The 12673-nt window shown below is 34.9% G+C and overlaps 1 protein-coding gene across 1 annotated transcript; it reads left to right on the top strand.

Moving 5' to 3' along the window:
- The first annotated feature begins 8133 nt into the window (after nt 1–8133).
- Nucleotides 8134–12454, top strand: LOC149544859 (serine carboxypeptidase-like 46). Its single transcript, XM_089796015.1, has 10 exons — nt 8134–8269; nt 8359–8463; nt 8690–8782; nt 8886–8978; nt 9485–9570; nt 9714–10010; nt 11410–11543; nt 11887–11979; nt 12068–12185; nt 12284–12454. Exons 2-10 carry the CDS (start codon nt 8394–8396, stop codon nt 12452–12454), a joined length of 1155 nt encoding a protein of 384 aa, XP_089652141.1. The 5' UTR covers nt 8134–8269; nt 8359–8393.
- The last annotated feature ends 219 nt before the right edge of the window (nt 12455–12673 follow it).

Below are 12673 nucleotides of genomic sequence, written 5' to 3'. Positions count from 1 at the left end.
TTTCTATTGTTTCTCATGCTTCCTTGGTTCAATTGATCAGCTCTTCAGGCTTTGGTGTTTCATGCCATCTATATTTTCAAGTTTAGTTGTTTACCTTTGTGTGTCTCTTGATTTGATGTAGATTATAGACTTCTCTACCTAGTCAAGTTCTATTTCAGAGGAGGTTTTACAGATCAGCAGTTTCTTTTTGACAAAGTTTATGACTTCTTTATGCTTCAATGATGTTTCTTCATGATCTCTCTTTGTTCTTATTTTCTAGAAAAATCTTCTAGTTGGAGGCTTCTGTAGTCTTTCACTAGGTTTTAAGCTATCTCTTTCACAAGTAGAGTTTTTTCCACTGGGTTTTCTATATTTCTATGTTTCATAGATATTTGGTTGTGTTTAGGTACCTTATCAAGCCTTGTTGTTGGGACCCAAGTTTGCTTTCAGCATTGCATTGTAGTTTCCTTGCTCTTTTTGCATTGTTTGTAACTGTATTGTTGCTCATCTTAAGGGGAGGTGTTAAAGAAAAAGGTTAATTTAATTTAATTAATTAAATTACCTTTTCTCCCTTCTTAAGATTTTTTTTAATGCACTTTTTGCATTCACATTTAATAATTAATTAGTAATTATTAAATGGCTTTTACCTTTTAGGTTACCCTTTTTGCATTTTGATCTCCCTGTAAGGATAGATTGTTTGTAAGTATCTTGTATCTTTTCTTTATCTAAGAATACATTTGCATATTTTTCAAAGCAAACCCTTGCCTTCTCTTATCTTTTTCTTCTCTGTGATAAGTTTTTTACATGCAGGTATTCAAGGGATTTGTGGATTTGTTTTGTGTGTTGCTCAAATCCTTCACTTGTAAAATATAATTTGGATATGTATATGTGCTTATTTTTTCAATGTAAAGAAAGAAATGGATAAGTATGTGTCATGTCCCCTTTTCAAATAATTAAAAATAATAATCTTTGCTAAGGTAGGCAGGCCCAAAAAGGTGAAGTTTCAGAAAAAAGGGATAATCTTTGGAAGATAATGGACTAATAAATGAAAATTATTATTAAAATATGTTTTAATTAACCCCTCTTGGATGTGAAATAGTGTTATGCCCTCTTTTAAGGGGTTTGGAGGCATTTTGGGCGGATTGGAGAACTTGATTTTTGGCTCATTTCTTTGTTATTCTTCAGAGGCTGCCAAACCTGTAGAGAAGGAGACCCAAGAATGGGAGTTTGCAGGTTTCTAGGAAGGCTAAGGATGGGAGTTTGAAGCCATTCCATGTGCATGCTCATGCAAAGTTTGCCTTTGTGCTGAACAGTGCATATTTGTGATTTTTCAAGTGTGTTTTTTGTAAGAGTTTAGTGTTTCCGGTTGAGTAATTCATATCAGTTTGATTTGCTGCTGTATTTTAGACATTTAGATGTTAAAATAGAGCTGAACATATGTATTTGGTCATGATTATACTTCTGTGATATATTATAAGTGTTTTTGTGGTGTTTCTGGGCTATTCTATGTTATTTTCGAGAGCCCGATGAGCATTGTTGTTATCCTCCGTTTGGGAGCTATTGTGTAAATGTTATATAGATATGAAAATTTCATTTTGTAGGCTGTTATGCTACTGAAATTTCTATTAAAATGTCCACTTTCAGATTTACTAATAATATGTGAAGCTGTGAAGTTTTTGGCACTATTTTCGGCATACCCGATTTGGGGTTTATTGAAAAATTGGTGGATCTTTGAAAGATTGGTTGTTTGATCTTAAAGATATGATTAGAGGCTTGAAATATCATATAAAATTAGAAAAGGGACATTTCAGTGATATCAGAGCTATGATCTTGCTAGCCTGAGGGTTTGTAGAAGTTTGCATGTCAGTTTTGACAACTACCCAAATCTTGCATGTCAAAATTTATGGTTGCATGCTACTTCTAATCATTTGCATGTTAGTCCTTGGTGAATTTGGTGGTTGCATGTTGCTTCTAATCAGCTGCATGTCAAAATATATGGTTGCATGCTACTTCTAATCATTTGCATGTTAGTTCTTGGTGAATTTGGTGGTTGCATGTTGCTTCTAATCAGTTGCATGTCAAAATCTATGGTTGCATGCTACTTCTAATCAATTGCATGTTAGTTCTTGGTGTTTGAAGAAGTTATAACCTATTTGGGTTACACTCTACTTTATCCAAAATGGACAGGTATAGTACAGAGTCTCAGAAGACACGATCTTGGACAATTGATATCCAGAGTCAGAACAGTAGAAAGGATGGTTATTTAGACATTCGAGATAAACTTAGGAAAATAAGCCATGACATGTCTGAACAGTTGGTTGAGCACCATCGTATAATGAATGACATGTTGTCCGACCCAGCTAAGGTGGATAAGTGGACTAGATTTCTATTTGGCAGATTTTCTCACAGGGCAGATGACACAATTACCAAGAACTTGAATGAGGAGTTTGAGAAACTAGCTTATAGCTAGGCTGAGGTCTCAGATTCTACTCCACCATAGGAGGTAGTGAGAAAGGATATTACGCAGATTGATAGTAATGGTCAACTTGATACTCAAATTGAGACAATTGTATACAGGTCGTCAAAGGGTGATGTCACAGGTATTCAGGATGGTATAGTTACAATAGGTAGTGACTACAATTTAGTGGGTTCAGATGATGATTATGAGGATGTTGTTGTGCATGATGGTGAGATACCTGGTAGAGATGAGCAGACATTGAGAATTCATGACTTTGCTAAGAAAGAGTACCAAGCACAGTTAGATTCTTCGACACATGAGGTTGAGGCTGGTAGTACTTCACATGATTTGTCCAATCGGTTGAAAGTGAACAAAGACAGTATTGTGACTTCATTATCTCATCATGACAAGTATGTGGAGTTAGTTGGTATCGGTCATATTACTTAGGTGAGGAGTTTTCTTGAGTTACCAGCTGATTCTAATTTACAAATATGGACTTGAGATTGTTATATTGGCGTTTGGGATTCAATTGACTGGAGATCTTTAACACTTTTTGGTAGCAGTGTTTATTTGGGTGCTATCATGGATTTGATTAGCAGATTGCACAGTGTTGTCTTTTCTTGTGCCAGCAGCTTGTCCAATGCTGGTATTAGTTTTTATACACCAATGTTGGACTTTGTTCATATATCCAGTCGACCATACTTGCTGGAATGTGTTGATGATCTTTCATATTTGGCAGTGTGTACAGATGAGTCCCAGGATCATATTGGTATTGATGACATCCAGGAGCATGCAGTGGGTAGTTTTGAAGACTTAGTTTCCTTGGCAGTTTCTTTTGGTACACAGGAGTTAGACATCAGTGCTACAGTTTTTGATACTCCATATGTTGATATGAGCTTTGGAGTTGATTCACAGGATATGGATGGTAATACTCTAGAGACTAGTAACTTTAAGGATACTCCTTTAGACAGTGCATCAGAGGAGGTTTGTAGGAGACAGTTTAGCCAGTGCCATCATGTGTCTAATCAGTTGAGAGTTAGTGAGCGAGACATTGCTATCACTTGCCAGCATTTTGATGATGCTCATCAGTTGTTAGCAGTTTATGGATGGGGTTCTCCTACTAGTGATGAGCAAGGAGGCAATTATCTTTCCTTGATAGAGTTCCACTCTTTATGGGAGGCTATCCAGATTCTAAAATAGGATTATATGTAGTTGGTAGCCGATAGAGAATATCTTATGGAGTGGGGCAGTACAGCATACGATGCATTGTTGGCCAAGGAAGATGAGGTGAGTGAGCTTACTCAGCAGCTTGAGGTGACTTTTGAGATTCTTGAGAGTACACAGTTGGCTTTCAAGGAGTCACAGTTTCATTTGGCTAAGGTGACCATGGAGTTAGAGCAACTCCAGTCTTTACCAGATTCTATATAGTCACAAGCTGTAGTGTCTAGTAATCTGAAGATGTCCATGGTCAAGATTGTCAAAGACAGTGGAGATGAGGATGCATCCATCCTTGATACTAACATTTGCATATCAAGTTCATCCCCACTAAAGTCAGGTTCAGTTGAGTTGGGTGCTACAGCAAATTTTTGTGGTATGCCTGACATGGTGGTGACCTCTAGTACTAATGGCACGAAAATTAGAGATGTTGTATCAAAGACCATGTGTGATGTTGGTGAGCTGACAGTTGGCATGGTTCCTGCTAGTAATACTACTCCCTTGGCAATGTCTTCAGAGGTAGTAGTCAGTTCCAACTTGGTTAGTGATTGATTGCAGTTAGTTACATCTAGATTGCAGTCTGAGCCACTGACTGAGATTGGTGCATTCTATCAACATTACATTGCGAGGTATGATCATCAATTCACCTTTGATGACCATGTTGATAAGATGATGATATAGAGATGTACTTTGGTTCCTAGTGCTTATCATCAATTATGGGATAGTTTGATGCCTCAGGATGAGAGTTGTGATGGGCAGGACATGGCAATAGGTCTTACAGTTGATAGCTTGATAATACATGACTTAGAGTAGGGATTTTGGAGTGATGCTTCAGCGAGTGTTGTTATTGATTCTACTCCTTTGGCTATCACATCTCCTGACTTAGCTCGTCATCAATCACAGTGGGTTGTATCACTTGTTCATGGTGAGCTGTTGACTGAGATTGGTTTTTTTATCAACATTATATTGCAGGGTGTTGATGGCAGGAAAATTTGGTTTGGGTTCCATTTCTTGTTGTTTATCTTGTGATGGCTTTTCACCATCAGGGGTGCATGGGAGTTATGGTTATGAGACAATGGCTGGTGATCTACAGAGTTGTGTTGAATGCAAGAGTTGTACAGTGTATGGATTCTCCATACATGGTACAATTTCATTCAGGAGCATTCACCATTGTTTCAGAGTTGGATTGTACATTCTGTATAGGCCAGTGGGATGCGTTGATGGTATTTACTGTGTTGGTAGTTTGATTTGTCCACTTTACTTGGGTTTTGATGTTCTAAGAGTTTGTGTCTCATGGGCTTATGACTGTGGAAGTTGTGACTTTGGAGTTTGGTTGAGCAGTAATTGTCAGTTTGATTATGGATTCCTCTTGGTTATATTGCAGAGGATATTGCAGGAGCCTATGTTAATTGACAATAGTATAGTTCATGACTACATTTGGGATCCAGGTGGATTGATTGGTTTATTGTTCAGCTATTGCTTGAGGACAAGCAATATTTGGAAGGGGAGGACTTGTCATGTCCCCTTTTCAAATAATTAAAAATAATAATCTTTGCTAAGGTAGGCAGGCCCAAAAAGGTGAAGTTTCGGAAAAAAGGGATAATATTTGGAAGCTAATGGACTAATAAATGAAAATTATTATTAAAATATATTTTAATTAACCCCTCTTGGATGTGAGTTAGGGTTATGCCCTCTTTTAAGGGGTTTGGAGGCATTTTGGGCGGATTGGAGAACTTGATTTTTGGCTCATTTCTTTGTTATTCTTTAGATGCTGCCAAACCTGTGGAGAAGGAGACCCAAGAACAGGAGTTTGCAGGTTTCCAGGAAACCTAAGGATTTGAGTTTGAAGCCATTCGATGTGCATGCTCATGCAGAGTTTTCCTTTGTGCTGAACAGTGCAGATTTGTGGTTTTTCGGGTGTGTTTTTTGTAAAAGTTTGGTGTTTCCAGTTGAGTAATTCATATCAGTTTGGGTTGCTGCTGTATTTAAGACTTTTAGATGTTAAAATAGAGCTGAACATATGTATTTGGTCATGATTATACTTCTGTGATAGATTATTAGTTTTTTTGTGGTGTTTCCGAGCTATTCTATGTTGTTTTCGGGAGCCCGATGAGCATTATTTTTATCCTCCGTTTGGGAGTTGTTGTGTAAATATTATACAAATCTGAAAATGTCATTTTGTAGGCTGTTATGCTGCTGAAATTTCTATAAAAATGTCCACTTTTAGATTTACTAATAATATGTGAAGCTGTGAAGTTTTTGGCACTATTTCCAGCATACCCGATTTGGGGTTTATTGAGAAATTGGTGGATCTTTGAAAAATTGGTTGTTTGATCTTAAAGATCTGATTAGATGCTTGAAATATCATATAAAATCAGAAAAAGGACATTTCAGTATGCATGTCTTGTATTTTTAACCATTTAATTATGATTATAGTTCATTGTGGTTATATATTCATAATGCGAGGTTAGTACCTAGCTTCATGATACCCTTTATATATTGTCATATTTATGTTATGTGTTTCTAGTAGCAATGGCGTGGAACATATGAGGACTTATTATCTAAGTAATGATAAGCATGTGATTTCTTTAATAAAAGTTAATATAAGATATAATCATATCATAATCTATAACGCTTTAATATTGATATTTAAAAATAAAAATAAATTGCCTTTTTTTCATTAATGGTTGTGATTTCCCCTTTGGTTTCTTGGAAGGGTGTTACATTTTTTGATTTTAGGACTAGGTTGTTTTTTTATATTGAATAAAGTGAGATTGGAAGGGCATGAACATTGCACAAAAGAACCAACTCAAAAATAGAACAAATACAATTATATTTGGGATAAACCATACAACCCAACAAAGGTAAATCAATAATGAGATACAATATCAAAAAAGCTACCACAATAATAACCAATAGAAATATCATGGACCCCCAAATCCCTATTACACAATGCTACACCCAAATATGCTCTCTCTCCCTCTCTCTCTCTCACACACACACACCCCTAGCACCCAACAAGAGACTTGGGAAGATATTTTTGCATCAATATAATAATTCATTTAAATTCTTATAAGTCAAGTCCTAAAATAAAGAAGTGAGGAGGAATCCTTCCAAGGGTATCCATTGTTGTCTACAAAGGAACAATGGACTAGCTAAGCATAGTGCTCAAATGATGAATTGTCACCATATAAGTAGGCTTAAGTTAAACCAAAGCCTAAGGCATAACTAGCTAAGTGATTACAGTAACAAATGATAAGAATCTATAATGGGAATTGACAAAGTAAGAGGAAAGAAATACTAGAGACAATCTAAGCACATGTGAATCAAAATCTTAAGAAAAAATGTCACCCTAAGAAGAACCATCAATGTAGGGATCTAAGGTGTTACTAGACAAGTAATTGTCATTTGTGTTCTTCTACCATGTTGCTACACATTTGCCTGAAGAGTGGGTAATCATAAACTAGGTGGATGATGAAAAAACATGGTCTATTTGAAGGGGACATCCTTATAGTCAAGCAACTAAGACCAAGATTTGTTTCCCACTATCAAAACATCCATATAAAAATGCTTAGAGAAATCAATTATGCCCACCAAAATGCAAGAAATAGATAAGTGCCACATGTAAGAAGTGGGAATATTCCCAAAATACAGAGAGAGAGAGAGAGAGAGAGAGAGAGAGAGAGAGAGAGAGAGAGATGATTTAAGCTGACACAAATTAAACATTAAACATTTAGAAATTTGAAAAATAGGGCTTAGTGGTTGTATTTGGAGACATTCAAACATGTGAAAATCACATTGGACATTCTTAAAGCATTTAAATTTAGATTTGCAAGAGGGGAAAAAGGAACCTATAGACATTGTCATTGAATTTCATCATTACACATCATCACCCCAGGTCTATTCACACTTGTTTCTTGTATTCAATGTTTCACTTATAAACAAAAAACAATCCATATATAAGGATCTAACTAATGAGAACTTAATCCTCACAATTTAACAAATTGTCAAGATTTATTTTAGAATATCACTTGTTCGTCTTCATACATCAAAAATCAAAACAAATAATTTGCATCATGATAGACCAAATTTGTAAGTAATTAGATTCCAGAGATTAAGATTAATTTCAAACTCTCAAATCACTTTCATTCACAAATATAACCTTAAACAATCTGTTGTTAAATCTTTACAACTATAAATATCATATTTCATAACATTAATGTATACTTCCATATCAAAATTAGAATAATAGATCTATATATTAAATTCTTAAAATTCTCATATTTATTCTCATATTTCAATTCTAATTATATTTAATAATCAATACTAATTAATTTATCTATAGACTAATTATAATTTAATTTTAATATATTTATTTGGTTAATCAAGACAATTTTTATAGGGGCTTCTGTTTTTACCTTTAGAACTACGAAGGATTACAATGCAGGTCAAATAATATTAGATAACAATATTTGTCTTTACCTTTGCGTCTCTGCTTCAAACAGTATAGTGGGTATATCACCACAGATAATGTAAATGGAAGAGCCTTATTTTATTACTTTGTGGAGGCCGAGAAAAATTCTACATCTAGCCCATTGACCCTATGGTTTAATGGAGGTAAGAACAATTGATTTATTTCTATATAGATACTTCTATCTGCTTGTTTAATAAGATCAGATGGTCTTGAATTAGTTCAAACATTGCAGGACCGGGATGCTCATCACTTGGTTATGGGGCATTCATGGAACATGGTCCGTTCAAACCCATCAGTGGAGGTCTTTTGGAGCAAAATAAATACTCTTGGAATAAAGGTAACATTTATTGGATTGTTCAGAAGCTTGGTTATGAGGTTGAAATTCATTAGTCTAAAATTTGAACAATAGGGGATTCCAAGATGGACTTTCACATGGTGGATTCTCATAAGCTAATCTTATGTTTGGTCTTTTGGCAGTGACATTGAAAAACATTTCTTTACCTGTTATAGAGAATTCTCCTTGCAAGTATCTTGTAGCTGACATATAATTTTTTTCTTGGCAGAATCAAACATGCTGTACGTAGAGAGTCCTGTTGGAGTGGGATTCTCATATTCCAATACAACTTCAGACAATAATTCCAATGATACACTATCAGGTATTGTGTGCCGTGTATATGTTTTGACTCATACCTATCAGCATGATAGCACCGGATATAAAAATATGCTTAAAATAGATCACTGACGTGTATGATGTTACAGCTCAAGAGAATTTGGATTTCCTTGTTAAATGGTTGGAGAAATTTCCCGAACTAAAAGATGTAGACATTTACTTAGCAGGGGAGAGCTATGCAGGTATGCCTCTATCTTCTTTGATTGTATATATCCAAGCATTTTGAGACTCTGTGACCTGCTAATCAGGTCTAATGCTTGTAATAAATGAATATATCGTTAGGAGCCTTTCTTTGAGATTGGATGATTCATATATCAATGACACATCTCTTATAAGTAGACATTCACAAGAATCCATCAGCCATGAACTTAAATTGTTCACCTGGCACTGATTGCATAAATGACCCATCTGTCATGAGTAGTGCATTGTAAGAACCCAACATTCATGAGTAGTGGGTTCATGAGTTTTAATAGTTTTAGAAAAGGTTACACTTACAGTGTTCTTAGGAAGCTGTGAAGCTATAGAATTATCCATCTCATTTGTTCGAATGAAACCTAAATGTATTCAGAAGAATACCACACACATAACCTGATGCAATCTTCAATCACTACTAATAAAAATGGATCAATGAAGGAAACGACATCAAATGAGAATTAAAATATTAATTAATTTTATATTATTGCTGCAGGGCACTACGTACCCCTATTGGCAACCCTTGTAATGGGCTACAACAAAAGGCCAAATATCACACCCATAAAGCTAAAAGCAATACTTGTATGTCTGCTCTTGCATAATCATTAATATATTTGTCTTTGGAAAAAAAAAATTCTCTTACTATTATGCTAACCATATGCATCCAACTTTATATATAACCCCTTATGAAGTGACAATCATGGACTCTAAATTGACGTTTGTAGATAGGGAATCCCCTTCTGGATATGGAGATAAGTGTCAACAATGGAGAATACTTGTGGTCACATGGTTTGATATCAGATACCTCATACTTCATGGATCAAACTGTGTGTAACAACTCAAGATATTTGAATGAAATCTATCATGATAACACGTCACAAGCTTGTACTGACGTGAACAACAATATAACAGCTGATATAGGAGATGCAGTAGATATACATGACGTCACATTGGGTTCATGCTTATCCGACATTTCATCACAGTCGATGCCATCGAGGGATCAGGGGAAGATTCATACCATGGTAAACTCTTTGAACAACCTTTTTCTATCCTTTAAACTCAATTTAATCAACAGGGCAAAAATCTATCAATTCCAAATATAATTTTCCTTGAAGTAGCGAATAAGAGATACATATGATGACATAAATAATCTACCTGCAAACAACCAAAGTAGAGTTGGCTTACATTATAACCATGTCTTTCACAAAATGAGCTATTACGTAATTGCATCTTAGTAATAGATAATGGCAATTTATATAACTTTTTAAACAACTGGATATAAAGTAATAAATATATATAGCATTTCTGTAATCAATAAGGGTATGCAAATATGGGCATCGACATGAAATAGGGGCATCACGAGGATCAATATCATGATACGATAAGTATCTAACATTATTGATTGAAAACTTTCTTGAAGTCGATTGGAGACCTTGCCTTTCCTTACCTGCCAATCAAGAGCTTAAAGTTCCTCATGTCACTTTGCCAAAGAGAAACCTAAATCAAACATACAGCCTCAACAATTTGTCTATAGTGATTCTCAATTTGTTTCAGTTTTAAATTTAGAATATAAGTTATATACTAGGATGTCGGTTCAGGTTTGGTTCTAAGTTTGGGTGTGAAAAACTGGTTCATGTTCATGAAGCCTACAAGCATGAGTTAAGATTAGAATGTTATATAGTATGATAAAAATATTTAAACATCATATACTTGTAATCATACCATCATCTTGACATATACTCAAGTTCAATATCAAAGATTCAAAACATTAAAATGTCAAGTGATAAATCATAACATCAAGTTTAAATATCATTGTTTCAAGTTCAACTAATGGATTAAAAATTTAATAATATTCTTCTTCTTCATCATCTTCTTCTTCAACATTGACATCAGCTGCAACAATAACATTATTGGTGTCAAAATCTTCAAATTCATCTAGCACAAGCTGAGAACTGGAAGCCAACAACAGCCTTTAGAATCAACATTTTAGGATTGTAGAAGTTGTTATATAGAGCCTAATCAGATTCAGAGGTGTTGATGCAAGTTTTATTCCACTACAACATACAAAATCAAGTACTCAACATTTTGAAATGAAGTATTAAACATCCAATCTTCACTTGAACAAAGTCACCCCTTATGCTAAGCTTGCAATGTATGATCATGTGATGACTTCAAGCTTCCATTGATTGTGGATACTCACTGAAATAATGTGATATGCTGGTAAACACTTGGGGACTTACACTGTTTCTCAAGATTTGACAGTGCCCTTTTAAAGATATGGCTTCACAATGTGCAATGAAAATATTGTTTTTTGGTTTTCAACTCTTGACTTCTCAACTTACTTAAAAATAAATTGTAATATAGTTTTTGCTTAACACTATTTTTTTCATCTGACTTTACTTGGTTACTATTTCTCATCAGTGTCTGCAGAAAATAAATGAAATTGATCTCTGCATTGGAGATAAGATATTGACTTATCTGAACAGACAGGAGGTGCAGAAGGCACTTCATGCCAATACAACCAACCTGCCTTATAATTGGGGTTTATGTGGGGGGTATATCACTTGCATTCCCAGATCTCTTGCTATTCAATTTGTTTTAGTAAGATAATATTATTTCATCTTAAAACTAAATACATTCATTCAAGGGTACAGTCAAATTTATAAACAGCAGACAGAAATTTATTGTATTAGTATTTTTATCCTAGTTTATAAAAGATGGTAATTGATTTTTCAAGACGCCTCAAAGTACATTCTGTAGGATGAAAACACCCTTGCACCAAATTATGAACAGTGTTTCTTATTTCGAGTCACATAATTAATGCGTGTACTTACACTATCTACTAAGTTTTATACTCCTTATAAGAACCAGATTGATTAACGTCATTTTAAATATCAGAGACCTGTTCTACCAAAAAGACAATGTGGCAAATGACATAAGGCCAGTTGTTGCTAAGCTTCTAGAGGATGGTCTTCCCATTTTTCTATACAGGTGAAATAATACATCAATGCCTGCAACATTCTAGTGATTGTAATATTTGTATTTATTAAAAAGAAAATTACTGATTTTCATTTTACAGTGGAGACCAAGATGCAGTGGTGCCACTTACGGGCACTAGAAGCATTGTTGACAATCTGGCTCTGGAATTGAAACTATTTAAACTCCTAAGATACAGGGCATGGTATGATCAAAAACAGGTGAGCTACACCAGCAGCACTTACCTAAAGAACCAAGGAGTAAATCTTCCTTGGTAAATAAATACAAAATATACTCAAAACTTCATTGATTGAAGCAGGTTGCAGGATGGACACAAGCATATGGAAGGCCAATAAATGGCAAAAACCACACCATTCTGATGTATGCAACTGTGCGGGGAGCATCACATACTGTTCCATACACTTCTCCATCAGAAGCACTTGCTTTGTTTAGTGCTTTCCTCAAAGGGTTGCCTTTACCTAACAATTAGAATATCCATGCTAACTTTTGGGAATTAAATAAAACCTCAGAGATGTTGGGTAACTACTAATAGTACCTGGATAAGCATGTATTGCACTTATTGAAGGCAAGTGAATAAGATGTCATGTACCATTACATACACTTGTAATGGAAAAAACTAATTTTTAAGGCTCAATATTATTTCCATTCCAACCTCATGATGATTAGTTAATATAATGTGATCTTTGCA

This window comes from Cupressus sempervirens, chromosome 8 (assembly GCF_028749045.1).
Source record: "Cupressus sempervirens isolate cs-2001-9-10 chromosome 8, ASM2874904v1, whole genome shotgun sequence".
NCBI classification, from domain to species: Eukaryota; Viridiplantae; Streptophyta; class Pinopsida; order Cupressales; family Cupressaceae; genus Cupressus; species Cupressus sempervirens.
The sequence above is the reverse complement of the archived record's forward strand: the minus strand, read 5'-3'. Positions and strand labels throughout refer to the sequence as shown.

Bases quoted from the DNA above. Each gene is read 5' to 3' on its own strand.
- LOC149544859 (XM_089796015.1), top strand. From the start codon at position 8,394: ATGGAACATGGTCCGTTCAAACCCATCAGTGGAGGTCTTTTGGAGCAA. The intron at 8,979-9,484 runs GTATGCCTCTAT...TTATTGCTGCAG, and splicing joins AGCAGGGGAGAGCTATGCAG to GGCACTACGTACCCCTATTG. The intron at 10,011-11,409 runs GTAAACTCTTTG...ATTTCTCATCAG, and splicing joins AGGGGAAGATTCATACCATG to TGTCTGCAGAAAATAAATGA.